Source organism: Vipera berus (assembly GCF_964194415.1).
Source record: "Vipera berus genome assembly, chromosome: 3".
Classification (NCBI taxonomy): Eukaryota; Metazoa; Chordata; class Lepidosauria; order Squamata; family Viperidae; genus Vipera; species Vipera berus.
Window position 1 is genome coordinate 35,972,244 of NC_138204.1, and position 17,639 is coordinate 35,989,882.

The 17,639-nt window shown below is 38.8% G+C and overlaps 1 protein-coding gene across 1 annotated transcript in view; it reads left to right on the plus strand.

The window, feature by feature from the left end:
• NAV1 (neuron navigator 1) overlaps window positions 1-17,639 on the plus strand; it is a 257,735-nt gene that overhangs the window by 147,371 nt on the left and 92,725 nt on the right. Inside the window, exons 5-6 of the mRNA XM_081322449.1 lie at window positions 4,270-4,372; window positions 13,112-13,477. Coding sequence (XP_081178575.1) covers window positions 4,270-4,372; window positions 13,112-13,477 — 469 coding nt within the window. The remainder of the gene's footprint in view (window positions 1-4,269; window positions 4,373-13,111; window positions 13,478-17,639) is intronic.

The window sequence follows — 17,639 nt, forward strand, 5'->3', positions numbered from 1 at the left end:
CAAGCTAGTGGGTTGGTTTCTGAATGTTTCATTACCAGGCTAGGTAACATCTTCAGTGGAGTTTAGTTTAATATTAACTATTGCTTTTTAAATTTGCTGTACATTGCCTAGAATCACTTGTTTTGTGAAATGGCCAGCTATATAAATTTAATAAATACATACATATAGCAGGCACAAGTAACGAGGGACATGAGTTGAGTTCAGTGCACTAAAACTCTTATTACATGCTACCTACAAACAAGAATCTGGTTTCTAACTGTCAAGGCAAATTGGTGCTAGACAAGAGTCAATGGAATTCAAGGGGTGGGGGGCTGGACTTAGGTTTCTTCTGGCTACATAAGGATTCCAAATTGATGTTGTGTTTGACCCTATCTTCAGGTTCTGGTCATCTGATTGTACATTTGGACATGAGAAAATCCAGGAACAGTTTTACTCTAGTGATAGAATTTTAACATCAACTTTCTGAGACCAGAGAGGAAGGATAGGAGTTATTCCAATACTACTCACTTCATCAAAAAATAAAAGCCAAAACAGCTTCTCTTGTCTCACCCCATCCCATGGGGAAACAGCAAGACATGAAAAGAGATCTACAAAAGATAGCAGAAAAGCCTGTTGCACCACAAAGCATTTGTTTAAAAATCAAGGGGAAAGCAGAAAGCAGCATGTCTTACGCTTCTTAAAAGTGGAAGCAGCTCTTTCCAACAGCTTTCTCTTGGACCCACCACATAGCTATAGTGCTCCCAGATTTCCCTCTACACTCTCAGTATTTTCTCTTGCCTATGCCAAGATGCAGTCATTGTGTTTGTTGATGCTTCCATGTACTTTGTTATAATCTACTCACAAACACAGCTGTCTTATCCTAATGACCTAATCCATCTGAAGAATATTTATTTATATTACAATGCATACATACATACAATATACACAGAAACATATTGTTCACTAGCAGTATATCAGTGCATCCTACAAAGCCAGATTCTAGCCTCTGTCAAATTATCTGAAATGTTATTTATTCATATTCATTGCCTCCTTTTGTATTACACATAGAGAGACACAAACACAATTCTGCCCTGTTTAATGTGTTACAAGATTTGTCCATCCATTCCTACTGTAAAGGATGCTTCATAAGGCTGGACATATATGTTGACATGCAGTTGCCACTTTCATTTAAGTCCCAAGATAGATTTGAAGAAATATCCACTGAAATGACGATGAACAAACCAACAGAGAAAGAAAAACTGGTGATAAGTTGGCATAGAACGGGGTAAGAAAGAGGCTAATTTTAGGTTAATATCTCCATTTATTGCTTTCTTTGCATTGCTCAAATTACTTTAAACATTCATCGGGGACATATTTTGTGAGATTTGGTAGCCTCATTTTGAATCATGATGAGACCTTGAGCATAAACACCAAAGTCTCGCAATATGTTACTGTTCTTGAATGTACAAGATTTCCATGTTCTCACAAGGGACTTCAGAGATCATACAGCCTAAATGATCTCATTAGAGGCTTGCTATTTAAAATAAATATAGATTTGAAATACCTTTTGTGGGACTGCAGACAAGGTTTAAGGAAGGAATTGATATTTTGACATTCCAAAGCTACAGATTGTTAAGTGAATGAGCAGTAATTTGAAAAGAAACACAGTTCCAATTCATAATCCATTGTGTGCATGAAGACTAGAGGTAAAATTAAAACCTGTAATTTCAGAGCCAGAAATCCAGCCTTGTCCTGTCCCATTATTCAACTCCTAAAATGTAAAATTTACTACTTATATATGGAAATGCTAAAATAAGCTGGTTAAAGATTCTCTAGTAACATTGCCAAAAATATTTCTGGAGCAGCTTTTATTCACTCTTGATTCTCTACCATGGCTCTCCTCCCCTCCTCCCCCCCATCATGGAAATGACTCAAATGTTACAACTCCCTCAGATCCTACAGTTTGAAAAAGCAAGGCAGTTGATTAAAGTCAACAGTAAAATGACTGTTTTAGTAATAGCAGTGTAGGAACTTAAGTTTAAAGTTTGGTTAACACACATAGAAACCAAAAGGATTAGAGTACACTTCCAATCTACATCTGCATTCTTAATAAATCCCAGCTGTATATAAAAACACTATGCTAAGAAAACAATCTTCAGTAAGTTATTACAGTAAAACAAAAGAAGCTGTTGATAAGTCATATCCTCACTACATCGTCTTTGCCCAATTCTGGGTCAAAAGATGTCTATCCATATTCTAGGTTCTGCATAGGCTTAACTGTGGAACAAACCAGCCATTTTTGCTATCTTCTAGCAACTATCATCTAAGTCCATGGTGGCAAACATATGGCACGTGTGCCACAGGCAGCACGCAGAGTCCTCTCTGTGGGCATGGGCACCATTGCCCCAGTCCTAGGCCTTCAGTCCCGTCCACGAGCAACCTGCATCAACACCCGCGCAGGGTAAGGTTGCGGCCCCTGCCTCCCTAAGCGTTTTTTTTTACTAACCTGCCTTTCAGCTCCATTCCGTTTCTCCATTCACTTCTTAGCCTTCGCCGCATGTTTGTGGGACTATCGGTAAAAAAAAAAGTTGCATCAGACTTTCTAACTTCTCACGAGATCTCAAAAAGTTAGAAAGTCTGATGGAACTTTTTTATTTTTTACCAATAGTCCCACAAACACGCGGCGAAAGCTGAGAAGCGAACGGAGAAACAGAATGCAGATGAAAGGCAGGTTAGTAAAAAAATGCTTAGGGAGGCAGGGTGAGTGCAGCAACCTTACCCTGCATGGTGGCGGGAGGGTGGGACGCATGCCCTTCCCATTCCAGGCCAGCCTCTGCAGCCCCAGGGTGGCTGTGCTAGGCAGCAGTGGGCAGGGTGTTAAGGTGGGGGTGGCAGGCCAACCAAACCAGCAGGTGGAGCACTGGAGGCTCGGGGAGGGAGGGCACTGAAGTGGGTGGTCAGGCCATTGGCAAGAGCAACACATCTGAGTGAATAGGGCAGGTAAGGAAAGAAATCCTCACTCCCCCCAGAAATTGCCTTTCTTTCCTTACTGACTCCCAGCCCTGTGCCATTTCTTCTTCGCAATCCGCTGCCACTGCCTGTGCAAGTTAACAAAGGAAGTGTTTTGGAGGGGGAAAAAGGTCAATCAATCAATTCCAACTTCTCGTGAAAGATCTATATAAGCTAATATAGTTGCTCCTATCACTGGGCAGAAGTATGTGGCTGTTACCAGAATCGAACTTGGATAGGAAGGAAGATCAGGATTTCAGCTATGTCCTGCAATTTCCATGTCTGTCTAGTTCTGAATGTGTGTGGTCTACATGTCAAATAGCAATCTTGGTATATAATAGAATGGGAACTAATTCAGGGATGATTCATAGAATATTTTATGAGCTAGTTTCATAACCTGCTGTGATATGCAACACACTTAATTTTTTTCATGTATGTTCATAGATATCTTTATATCAAATCTTGAATCTATTGCAAAAACATTAGACCAGGGGGTATGGTCTAATTTAAGGAAAAAGGGGGAAATCCCTATAAAGGGTCAGTTATACCACTGAGTCCAAATGCTGATAGGTGGATATCCAAATCAGTACATCTCAGGCAAATGTCTGGTGAGCTTCCAATTAAACATAACCAAGCTCACTGTCTAAAATTGGTTCCATTTTCAAATTGCTATTTTTGTTAGGAAGATTTTTCTAATACTAAGTCAGATTTTATCTCTCTGCATCTGAAATCTGGAATGAGAAACAGCAAACCTTAAGCTTTTCTGTGTGACGTTCCTTCAGATGTTTAAAGTGTTGGCATGTCTCCTCTCAGACATATTTCCGTGCCAAACATATTACCCCACAGTAGCTGAATTTACACCATACACTTCATTGTCTTTTTGAATTAAGCCATTTTTGGGGATTGCACAATTTCTCAAAATATAAAGCAACTAATTTAATCCAAATGTACATAAAACACCAAAGTACCAACACAATTCTAGTTAATCTAGCTTAGCATGTTGTGCAAATGCGAGCATGGTTTAATTAAGCATATTGTTCAAACCTATCCCCTCAATTCCTTGACAACTGTTTTCCCTCAACTGTCTTCCATTAGTGGAAAGAAGCTGAGCTGGGAGAAAACATTTCTGGGGTGAGTGACAAAATGGGAGAAATGGTAGAAAATAAGGAAATGCCTGTAGTTGCTTGTAATGTGCTCCTTCGTTAATAGACTCCAGTATAGGGTTTCTGTGTGACGTGAACATAATATCAACCTTGAACATACTATCCATTTTCCCAACAGATCCTGAATCCCAGAGAAAGAGGACAGTACAGAATGTGCTGGATCTGCGGCAGAACCTTGAAGAGACCATGTCCAGTTTACGGGGCTCCCAGGTAACTCACAGGTGAGATCTCTGCTCTTGGTTCCCTTTGCTCTTGAGTAAAACACTGAAGTGACATTTTGCCAGATTAGTATAAATCATTTGGCCAATTTCTGTTTGACCTTTTATAAAATCAAAGGACAAAAGCGCCACCATGGATCAACTAGTAAAAAGCAAATGGTACCTCTATCCTAAAGGATTAGGATTTTGAAAAGCTGCCATTAGAAAGGCAGCTGCCCTATTTTCCATATATGCTGTTCTTTTCTGCAGACCCTGCTAACATAAGATGTTGTTTTTATAAAATGATTCAGTTCTTTTAATTAAGAATCAGTTCTGCTCTTTAACCTTGGCCTTCCTCTTTTCTGCATGCTCTGATTTGTGTTAATGGGATTAGGATGAATCCTGATCTTGACAGCAATGTGATTAGCTTATGTTTTGATTCAGAAAGCCAAGGGACATTTATTCGAAAACACCAAATACTGTATAGTATTTCCAAATATAGAACACTGTGGTGTCTAGAATAGACCAAACTCTAATCCTGATGTGTCAGGCTTGTTTTGATTTAACCTGATGTTTGAACCCAGCTGCTACAACTTAGTCTTCTACGTGAACCAAACTGTTATGGCTTAATCAACAAACCCTGGTTAAAATATTTGGTTTCATTATGTATGAATCCTCCCAGAATCCAGTATCTTGCTTCATAAATAATCTCTGTAGTCTTAAAGGGTGATGGAATTGTGAAGTTAGCACATAGAGCTGGAATCGTAGCACTCTCATTCCTCAGACTTGAGCTTTGGCAGCAGCCAAAGTGATGTAGTAAAACTTTCCCTTGGCTCCCTATGATCCAAATGAGCTAATGCAGTGACAGCAGCTTTTTGGACCTCCAATGAGCAAACCACAGCTATGTGTCAATGTAATTTGGTGGAAAATAGGGAAGGAATTGGCTGGCAAGGTGATCATTCTCCAAGCAACATGGAAACGGTGAACAGATTATTTTTTACCATCTTAGGGAAAACACGGTTACCACCAGCTCACTTTTTGTGCTCATTTCTATATTTTAACACTCTGGTATCCTAAATTACATTCTGAGCTGTGCACCAGAGTGTGGATAGTGACCTTAATAACACACCAGCACAAAAAGAGATGCTTACCCACACTGTCTGGCAATGTGAATTTAGCTTCTTTCTCAAGAGCTTGTTAGCCCCAGTTTGAGTTTGAAATTATTAAGACAGCTGGAATCATTTGAAAATATATCCAGAGATTAATGCAGGTCACAGATTGTGTATGCAGGTCACAGATTTTGTATATTTGAGTAAACTTCAAGTAATAACTGACTGCTTCTCTAAATGCAATGCTCCCTCATTGTTGCTTAGTTGGTGTCTTAGTTTCTGTCACAAAAAGGGATTCTGGCTCATGATGCAAAATAGGAGTCTCACACTGACTGCCTCCCTCCACGTGGGGCGAGAGCTGGCAGATGAGATCCACCCAGATGAGTCACTGCTGCACGAGATCCAGCCAGGGAGGATTGCTGGGCTTCTTCCAGTTTATTTGTTTAGCTTAATGTGCAGAGGTTGGATCAAGAGAGATCACTTCAGGGAATAAATCCAAGGCATTTGTTACGTACTTCTATAGAAGGCTAATTTTGAGAGAGCTCAGCTATGCAAGAGGAAAAGCAAGGTGAAAAGCATATGGATCTTGAGAGACGAGAAGATTCCAATATAACAGAATCTCTGTGCATATCATTGGCTACACCTGTGCCTTCTGCCAGATAGATTCAAGGCAATCCCGTTTCTTTAAGGATGTTTAACAGCTGCATTTATGCTTATGCCCAACAGGAAGCCAATCATTCATCCATTCATTGCTTGTGTTGTATACAAGAACTAGAAGAAGTGGGTTCTAAAGAGTAGCTATTTTAGTGTCTTGAAGTTGAACCAAGAAGAGCCTTGTGACACTTTTTAGTCTAACAACACAGGTATTCATAGACTGCAATCTCTTCTTCAGATGCAGTGGAGGGATAGTTGCTGTCTGTGAAAAAAAGCATTTTAAAGGCATACTGTATCTTTAGAATAAAAAGATATGCATAGGTAGCAGTATGTGTGCGTAAGCCTGTGACTTGAGAAGCATGTGATACCCTTGATGAAATGACTTGCAGTCCATAAATCATAAGTTAGTCTTTAAGGCCCACAATGCTTTTCTTTTTGCTGTTTCTGAAGGAAAGATTAATGTTATAGCCAATAAATTCACTGATTAAAGGACATATTGTACAGTGGTAAAGCACACTGTCTCAAATTCATATTATAACTTACGTTCTTTCACAGTGGATTTCATTGTTTTAAATTGTAATCACATAGCAGTTTCTGTGTATTTGTTCTGTATGTTGACTTCAGATGACAGGTCAATGAACAGGGGTGTCTATTGCTTTCTTTTCTGTTTTCATTTTAGGTATTAAGAGTTCTTCGATCTAAAATCAGGGTGCTACACCCTTAACAATATTTTTCCAGTGAAATCTTCTCTCTCTGGATCTTTAAGAAATAGCACCTTGAAATTCAATTAGTCACAAGAAATAATAATTAAAATTGAGTACAGTGAATCTTTCTCCAAGGATAATGAGTAAATAGTCAAAATTATTAATTTAGAATTGCTCTTATATTGAATAGTAAAAGAAATGTCAATACTAAACAGCATGCATGTTGAGGTTCCTTTGCTAGTTTTCGTTTTGCCCTGGAACTCTCAAAGCTTTTCCTGTTAACTTCTCCTCCAGCTTTTTATCCATTATCTCAGCAAATTGTTGCAATTGCTTTTCCATAATCTCTTGCATCACATTCTGCAAATCTTTAACTGTAAGGGCTGATGCAAATACGGGTGCAGGGGGCAATAAGGCTTGCAACAAAGACTGCTGCACCAAAGCATGAACTTTAGAAGATATAGCCGCCATTTTCACCCACTATTGTCTGCTACGCACTTCCACTTTCAAGCTCAGCAAAGTCCATTGAGTTAAAGATCAAAAGACCATTTTCACCTAAATCTCCTGTATCGCTCTGCCTGCGTCCTCGTTCTCCAAAGTTCTTTCTTGCTAGCAGGGATGTTTGCAGACGCCCTGTTCTGCTCCAAAAAGCCCGGAGCAGAAGCGCCTTGCAGTCCGGAGCATGCCCAGGCTTCGGGGGGGCTCAATCCTTCAGCCGCCAAAACTTTAAGTTCTGGCGGCCCCGGAGAGCTCTACCCCTACCTGGGCGCTCGCCCCCTCCTCTTCTCCCGAGCCACCGAAACAGCTGATCGGCGCTGTTTTTGGCGGCTCTACGGAGCCGCAGGGCTGACAGCCTGAGAATGGCTGCCTCCGGCGACGCCTTGCCATCCGGAAGACCTCAAAGCTTTTCCTGAATAAGGTATAAAGTCTTCACTAGGCTTCCACAAGCACAGCATGAGTATGGTAAAAACTCTCTTTGAACTTTGTTTCTCCCCTGCTTGCACCAGTATACTTTCATGTATAAAGAAACTGTTAGAGGGGAATAGCCTAAAACCTTCCAATTGATAAACTCATTTTCTTTGTATAGGCATTTTGTTTATCTGAAGAGTGTTCAATCAAATTTGTGAAGTACAGAAATTTATCATGTTCTCCAAAAAAATAGGTTTAATAAATTAGGGAAGAGATGCAGTAGCCTTTGCTACATGGTAAACTGGAGATATTATTAGGTTGGAGATATTGTTTGAAAGGAAGAGTAGTCCTTTGCTAATTTAAGTTACTTGAGAAATTAGTGCAGTAGAAGCATTAGAATAATAAACTCCTGTTTAAAGTGTTCTAATAAGTTTTTCTCAAGGCTGAGGTGTTTCCCTAGGAAAGCCTGATGGTTAATCTAAATTAACCTTAAATTAGGGATATGATATTTCATTATATGCAGCCAGGAAATATTGAGGAAGTTCCTTTGGGGAAAAAATGACCATCTGGGTGTGTGTACATCAGTACATTGTACAAAATAATATATCGCTTAGAGCTATGAGATGGCACACCCATGCTTTTGTTAAAGGATTAAACCATTTAGAAGAATATAGTTCATGATCACAATTATAGTGTGCCAAAAGTAGGGAAAGATCAGTGGACTCTAAAGAACAGGGATTATATTTAGTAATATAACACCATATTATTCAGATTTTGTCCTTTATCTTAAGTTTTAATGTGCCTACAAAATTAAGCCATGAATGAAAAATAATTGAATCTTGAATTGAACCTACACACTCAATATATGCTAAGGTGCTCCTTAGTTGTACACACTTTAGGGTGCATGGGACTAAATCACATTTTGAATGTGCCATTATGTAAAATATTCCCTGCAGTAAAATGTTTGCTACCATAGTGTCAGACTAGAACAGCATGTGAAGTTCTCATGCCTGTGTACAGGAGTTTACTCAACTAATGGTTAGACTATTTTTGTGCTAGATAAGGGTTAACAGAACTCAAGAGGGGTTGGATTTAGTTCATTTGTGGCTACATAGAGACTCTAAGCTGATTCCTGTTTTGACTTCAGTCCAGGTTCTGCCACTCCTTCTCATAGCTATCTAAAATTATATAACAGATGTGAGTAATCTGTAGTTGTTAGAGCTGCTCCTTAATGCCTTTAGTTCCTTCTTTGTTGAATACTACTGAAAATTGTAATCAACACCCTAAATAGGTTTTACAGGGATCTAAAAAAAAATCAAGAAAACATTCAGACTCCCTTTAGCACTTAGGAAAAAGTGAAATTCCAGACCTTGACCACATGATAGAATCCTCCCTGTTTTGCATTACTGCTCACTGCCTGCAATTCTTCACTCCTCAGGCAATATTAAGTCTTGTCCACTCCTGTCAGAAAGCTTCAGGACAGTTTCTTGTGTCCTAAATAAAATTCATAAAATAGCCTAATTATTCCCCTCCACCCCCTATATAGCCAGAGTCACTTTGCATGAGATGGGTGGCCATATAAATAAATAAATAAATAAAATATAATAATTGTTATTAATTTGTGCTAAAGTAACTTTTGGTCATTGAAGGAATACATAAAGTAAATAGATTTTGAGAATGGTGATTAATATTCTATCCTTCATTTCCCCCCCCCCCAAAGAGTTATATTTTACTACTTAAAAACATGTTATGCATGAAATCTAGATATGCTAGATATATGGAAAATTAAGGAATTCTCCTATAGAGAATTTGGAGTGTGTGAACTTTACTGCCTGGCATTACTGGAGCTGGAGTGGGCGTGGCCTCCATATGATGCAACCGGCCCAGTTTGACACCCCTGCTGTAGGAGCTGTTATTATTTCTGGGAAAATATACTAGTTTCAATAATTGGGGGGAAAATATAGCAACAAGAGCAAAAGATACGGAGAGACCTGGCTCATAGAATCACCAAGAGTCAGAAATGACTGAATGAATATCATCATCATCACCATCACCATCACCACCACCATCATCATCATCTAGTTATGTCTTCAACTTTAATAAGACTACATGTACCACCTGAGGAGCATGGATAGAAATTTATTTTAAAATGTGATATACTGTATTTTTATTAGCATTTAATTTCAGTTCTGTCATCTAAGCTCTGTTATTAATGTAATTATTGAAACTGTACATGAAGGCTTCATGGGCTGCCTCCATCTCTCCCCATGTCTGTGAATCCATTCCAGATACAGTTTCAATTATCAGTTTGTATTTGATGTCCGGTGATGGGTTTATTGAATCTAAATGGAATGCATGCCTGGGAGCTAGAATACCAGCAGGGGCCATTAACTCTAATGTTTGCCTTTATTTGTAAGGGAAACATGATGTTATCAGCTGGCTTGATCATGGTTTCATACATTTTACACACCAGTTTCAAGCCTACTTTTTATATCACTGTCCATGGTATGGTATGAATTAAGAGGAATAGTTTAATTGTAGGTTATTATTCATGTGAATTCATGCCACAGCTATTTAAAGCCTGTGATTAATAGTTATTAGGCTCCTCACTAAGAGGTAATGATGTGCACAGGTTCTATTGATAAGGCATAATGGTTTTACAGAAGATGTGGGTGAAAGAATAGCTTAGCTTCTGTTTGTCCCTTTGTGAAAAAATAATGTCAATGTGAAGAAGCATTTCAGTACTAGTGAAAAGGAATACTCTAACTTCATTTCAATAATATAAAAGCAAAAGGTTCAAGAAAGGCAAAAAAACCCAACACTATGGCAAATGTGTGAGTCACTGCGTGTGAGTAGGGCAGCTATATAAATTTGTTGATAAACAATGTGTGCTTGTTATTCTTCTCAAAAATCATAGTTCCATATATAAAGATATTATAGAGGATAGCTTAAGTAAACATTATGATGAGTTATCAGTGAGATGTGTGGCATATAAATTTAATAAATCAATCAAAGGTGGCCCTACAACTTAATAAGGCAAATTTTCACTGTCATATTTAAATTGGGATGAAGATTTTTGGTTTTTGGTTCCTTCTGATAAAACCACTCAATTTCTTTGGTGAATTAAGTTGGAAGGCTGAATTGTGGTTCCAATGATAAGTTGCCCAACCCTGTATATGTAAAGAAATTATCAGAAAAACACAATATCACAAAGGAGTGTAACTTCCTCACAGCAGGGGGATGTAATATTTGATGCATTTGAAATGTCAGTTTAATTTCTCTAGATATAAACTACAACAAATCTATAGCAGAACATATATATTATCACATTTATAACTCCAATGTTGTCACATCAGCAGCTGCAGAGGGTAGATTTATAAGCCCAAGAAAATCTGTGGCTGCTTTAAAGACAGGTACTGTGTTCACATCCCCATTCTTTCTAAAGCACCAAATACTTTATAGTCCTGTCCAAAGCTTTAGAAAGTATCTATTCCCATAATTAGACATAAAAATACGAACAGTTTGCAGACAAAAATTTGCAGCATCCATTGTGAAATTAAGCTCCACTAGGCAGTTGAAAGTTTGAAGATGAAGATAAAGATAGAAAAGCTTTACTAAATTAGACCAATGGTCTACCTAATACATTGTCACGCTTTGTTCAGTAGCAAACCAGGCAACTTCAAGGTGCTGGTGATGACCTATAAAGCCCTAAATGGCTTGGGTCTGGGATATTTGAGGGAACACCTGCTGCCGGCATCAAGCTCCCTTCGTCCTGTGCGCTCCCACAGGGAGGGTCTCCTCAGGGTACCGCCGGTAAAAGATTGCCGGCGGACAATACCCAGGGGGAGGGCCTTCTCTGTGGGTGCGCCGGCCCTTTGGAACCAGCTGCCTGTAGAGCTTAGGACTGCCCCTGACCTTCGCTCATTCCGCCGGGACCTGAAGACCTGGCTCTTCGAGTTTTCTGGCCTAGACTGAGAGTATTAACTGGGGTTTTAATTGTATTTTTAGTTGTAATTGGGTTTTTATTTAAAGGTTAGTGTAATTATTTTAATTGTTTTTAATTTTTGTAACTTGTTGCATTGTTTTAAAAAACCTTGTGAACCGCCCTGAGTCCTACGGGAGAAGGGTGGTATATAAGTTTAATAAAATAAATAAAATAAATAAACTTATGAGTAAGTCAGAGTTTTATCAGGATAGTACTCCAACAATTAAGCTCTGCAGGTTGGAAATATTGGGAATGTTAGTCCCAATATATATGGAGATACAAGGGTGGAGAATACTATTGTACAGGAGAGATTCTTAGGATTATTATGTGAACACTGCGGTTCTTGTTGCAGTCCTAAAATGTCTGTAAAATTCTCTACTGACACTATCTTCCTTCCTTCCTCCCTCCCTCCCTCCCTCCCTGCCTCAGGATTAAATAGCTTTTAAGTGGTGCTTCCCAACATTATGATTCTGTAATTTTAGCTAGTGATATTAGAGCTTTGTTTGGTACCAGAACTGGCAATCTACAAGAAAATGAAAAGCAATAGCAAATAAGCTTAAGAGTGTCTTCTTTGAACTTCGAGAAACTTAGAGCAAAAACAGTGCTACTGTCTGATTAGGGTTGCTATATTGGGACAGCAGACTGAAATCCAGGTAATCACTAGAGGGCAGTAAAGAGTTAGCCTGCTGCTTTCTACAGTAGTGGACATCTGGATTTTTGGAATTCAAATCCCATATCTTTCAGCCTGCATATACAGTGCATAGTTCCTGGCTGGGGGTATAAATGCAATCAAATTACTAACATAAAAATCTTTAGGCATAAATAGCTCCAACCAAACTTTTAGTAATAAAAAGAAACCAAATATGGTTGTGGCCTGCTGCAGGGCTAGTGCTACCTATGTGACATTTCTGAAAGAGGGCACCCTAGATAGAATGGCAAGGAGAAGCAGGCTATGGCTTAGTGCAGGAGACAGTTTCGGTGCTTATTGATCAGGGTGAGCAGTACAGTAGAAAAAAGCAGGTAGAAAAATGTGTAACGTACAATGCTAACTGTCTATACCCCTTCAATCCCAAGAAGAGCCTTGAGTTGGTACTGTTGTCCTTTCTTGAAAATCTTGGGCATGAGAGCTGGGCTGCTCCCTTCAAGATAACTCCCGCCTCTTTAACCCAGTATTTCTCAACCTTGACATGGTTAGATGGGGAATTCTCAACACTGGAATCACATGTCTTAATGTGGTCAGGCTTGAGGAACACAATTTCAACCAAAAAATAAGATTAGGAAAAGGCCCTTTCTGAGAGGTTTGCCTTGCAACTCAGACAGGTCTACTCTGGATTTTGAGAAATGTTTTGCTGAATCTCACCTCTCGGTCTAATTTCCCACCTTTCTTTCTTCCCTCTTCCTGCAGCTCATTGGAGATGACGTGCTATGACAGTGATGAAGCCAATCCCCGTAGCGTATCTAGCCTGTCCAACCGTTCCTCCCCTCTCTCATGGCGGTATGGTCAGTCCAGCCCACGCCTGCAAGCCGGAGATGCTCCTTCGGTCGGTGGGGGGTGTCGCTCAGAAGGCACTCCTAGCTGGTACATGCATGGGGAACGAGCTCATTATTCCCACACCATGCCCATGCGCAGCCCCAGTAAGCTCAGCCACATTTCCCGTTTGGAGCTGGTGGAATCCCTTGATGCTGATGATGTTGATCTTAAATCTGGGTACATGAGTGACAGTGACTTAATGGGCAAGACAATGACTGAAGATGATGATATCACCACAGGGTGAGTACCTCAGCCCTCTAGAAACACTATCTGACTATTTAAAATTAGGCTTGATGTTCTGTATATAGTAATAGCCAAGGCAGATCAGAACCACATTGACAGATTATATTTCTGTATTTTTCCCCTTTGTTATGCAACTATTTCACTGGCAGGTTAGTGATAAATACCCAAGACATGCAATAGAGCCGGATTCATTTGTTGAAAACATTTTTTTTTGTAGACAGAGATTTAGATAAAGACGTTTATTGGATTATTACTTCCAAAGAAAAAAGGAGCTTGTCCAGTGTGATACTGTTAGAGCAGATTAATCCAGATGATTAAAGCCCAGTGATCATATGGAACACATGTTTCTAGTCAAATGTTTCACTGACAGTGATATTTTCAAGCCTAAATACTTTACTTGAAGTGAAGTAGAAGAAATGTCTATGCAATATTTTAGGACCAGTTGTTTAGGAGCTAACCATTCTGGTAAACACAGTTTTAGCTAGTGAGCATTTTTAAAAGAATGAACAACACATGATTTGTCTTGCACCATGTGGTAACCACACTGTGGCTTATTAAACTATCTGGGTTAACTGCGCATATTAATCCATAAACAATAAGTAGCTAAACTAAAAACAAAGAAACCATAATATAGCTTAATGCCATGTATGAACCAAGTTGTGTAAACATCTTATAACTGAAATTCTGTCTTTCTGTCAGAAATTTACTTCAATTGTTTTATCAATTCTTTTCTCCAAGCTCCATATTTCTTACCTTTTAGGAATGACAATGGATGAAGGAATTTGGGTAAAATGAAAAAAAAATATTTACACATTTTACTGTTTTTAACTTTTAAACTGATAACATGATCTTTAGGGTTGTCTCACAGATATGTGTCATACAAATACTGGATATATATCCTATATATAAACTGTATGGAGTCTGACATAAAGATTTAACCGATGTTGCATCATTTTTAGCATCTGGTATCTGGAAAAATATATCCTAAATCATCATGTGAAATAAGCAAACTTTAAAGGGGTATTAATAGTACTTTGAATTTTGTACAAATTATATTTTTTCCATTGCATCCCCTGATTTTATGATATTTGGTAACATTTGTTAATATAGTGTTGAGTGCAATAAAAACTATGTGTTAATTTTAATATTGTGCTCAGTGTTGGGTTGTTTGGAAATGAAGGGTCTTGTTTTTCTTTGGCTCACACCTCCTGCTGTCAGAGAGAGATGGATACTAACATAGTGAGATATTATGTCATACATTTTCCATTTAAAAGTCCCAGAACTCCATCAAGGGAAAATACATATTATAGGAATATAATATGTCCTGAAAATACATATTATAGGAAATTGTGCTGAAGAATCCTTGTTGATCACAGAACTTTGGTCTACAGATATGATAGTGACAAGTTTTAAATCCAGTTATGAAGCCTCTTAACGTTGCTATTATTAGAATATAGAATAAAAAAGCTAATCACTAATACAGATTGGACAGAAATAGGCAATGTGTGTCTGAAGTGTGGTTTTCCTATGGGAACATCAAGAGTTCTTGTGAAGCAGTGAGTAGCTTAGAGTAGCCAACAGATCTTGTTCTTGATCTTTGTAAGTTTTTCCTCTCTACAAAACAAAAATGCCGTCTCTTAATTTCTGGGAAAAAGTAATAGATAACATAGTTTTCATCTAAAAATTCTTGCTAGGAAAAAAAAAAGATAATCAATGTTTTTGAAATCAGACTATGATATCATCATTTTGTGCTACTGGTTATCACATTTAAAGTCCTGAATGGATGGTGCCTGTTTATCCCTGGGACTATCTCTCCTTGAGGATATCTGCCCAGCTCACCAGCTTGAACAACATGAATATGAATTAGGTTCATATTTCTTAAATATTGTCACCTAGTAAGACCTTGGAGACAGGCCTCCCCTGTAGGTGTCCCAGCCCTGTGGATCTCAAGCCCTCTTGAGATCTGGAAAGTGTCTACCCTTTTGATCTTCTGGAAGGCTGTAAGCCCTGACTGTTCCCCCGGTAGTGGAGTTGATGAGTGTTTTGGCACTGGGATGGGAAATGTGCTTCTTCATGCATGGGTGATGTGATTGGTTTATTGTTTTTATTGTTTTTGTTGTGAGCCAAGTAGTACTATGACATATAAGATAAGCGGCCATATAAGTTTTAAAATAAATAAATTATTATATTATAAAAGGCAGTACCATATATATTGATTATATACAGTATATATAAAATACTCTTTTTATAACTATTGCTTTTGTCTTCTTTTTTCTTCTCTTTTCCTTTTTTTGTATTTGTTTTTTAAAAGAACAAAGAAATAAGAGTAATGTTTAAAAAATATTTTTTTAAAAAAAACAGCTGCAACATTTCAAAATTAACAATCATAGAAATGTGGGATTTGAAGTAATGACTTTGCTGCTGTATTCTTTGTTCTGAATTAAGGGACATTCTCTTCAAATAAAAGACAGCTGCCCACATCTCTACTGTAAACTAATTAATTACTTGCAGAGGAGCTGTCTCATTGAACATGGGATAGTAGGATGGGGCAGAAAATTTCTATGATTTTACCATTGATATGAAACGGGACTGGCGTTATCAATATGCTGATGATGTGCCACTATACATTTCAGCCCCAGGTTGCACAGGTGGGGCTGTTTGGGTCTGGATGGGGAGGAAGAGATCAGCTCACTCCTCACAAGATTGAATGGCGCTTGCCGTTTGGGCTTCCTGAGTTAGGGAAATTTTCACCATTAGCCATGGATTTTGAGACTGGTATGCAGTTTGGGGTTCTTCTGGATATGCAGCAATTCCTCAGTGGTTAGGTGGTAGCTGTGGCCAGGAGGGCTTTTGCAGAGATTCTTCATTGTCTGGAGACTCTTTGTGTTTGAATGGGGTGGAACAGACTTTGGCTCAATACTAATAAGACAGAGTGGCTGTCTTGGTCAGGGCTATTACCATTGTTGGTCTTAAATGGGGATGCATTTCCCCATTCAAGACCAATACACAACTTGGGGCTTCTTGAGTTACAGCTGTGGCCAGAGGCATCTTTGCACAGGTTCATCTTGTATGCCAGTTGTACCCTTTTCTTAAGGCTCTTCAGACAGTTGCTCGTGCTCTGGTCACCTTATGATTGGATTGTTGCAATGTGCTCTACATGGGGCTATACTTACAGATGACCTGCAAGATAAAGCTGGTTAAAAATGCAACTGCATGAGCAGTAATGGGCACTTCTTGGTGTATCCATGTCTCATCACTGCTACACTGCATTGTCATTTTGTAGGACCAAGGAAGTGTGCCCTTCTGTTGTGCCCCCCACCCCTAGAATAGCATATTCACTGAGACATAGACAGGTTTCTAGAAAGTTTGAAGTATTGAGTCCTGGCAACTGCCTGGAAACTTCGCTGAAGTTTTTTTGACAAGATTTGGCTTGCCATAACCTTCTTCCTACATCTGAGAGAAAATGATCCAGAGTCACCCAGCTGTCTTTGTGCCCAAGGCAAGATTAGAAGACTCTCTGGGATTCTAGCCTGGTTTTTTTTAACCACTATATCAAAATTCCTCTCAGTCCCTTTGGTTTTCTTGACAAGATGTTGGAAGTGGTTTGTCACTGCCTTTTTCCTGGGGCTGAGGACTCATATTTTAATATCTACTGAGAATTGAAATGCATGCATCTTAAAGATGCCAGGTTTAAGAAACCCTGGTTTAGAGGTCAGTTCTCAATTCATTTTATTTTTTCTTCCCGTTTAAATCTACTGCAGCTGCCTCTAAGGGCACCTGCAGCACCAAAGACATCTCTGTCAGTCAGAGACTTAGGTCATTATTAAATAACTAAAACTTTGACAATTACCCAACTCTTCTCATTGCACAGTTAAAAAGGCAACCAAGATTGAGTGGACTGTTCAGCCTAAGTCAGTATACTAAAACACAACTCAAATGGGCCAATTTATTTGTTTGCAAGTCTACAAGGCTTGCAAAAAACTGGCAGACATTCAGGACTTGCTGTTCCTGCCAGTGGATGAGCACAGAAATGTTTCAGTCTAAGCTTGTCTATATGCCAGTAAGAAGTGTTTATCCTGCCCTCTCAGTTTTGAGCTAAAAAATGCTTCACTCCTGTGAAAAATGAAAAAACCACACATTCTATAGGTTCATGTTAATG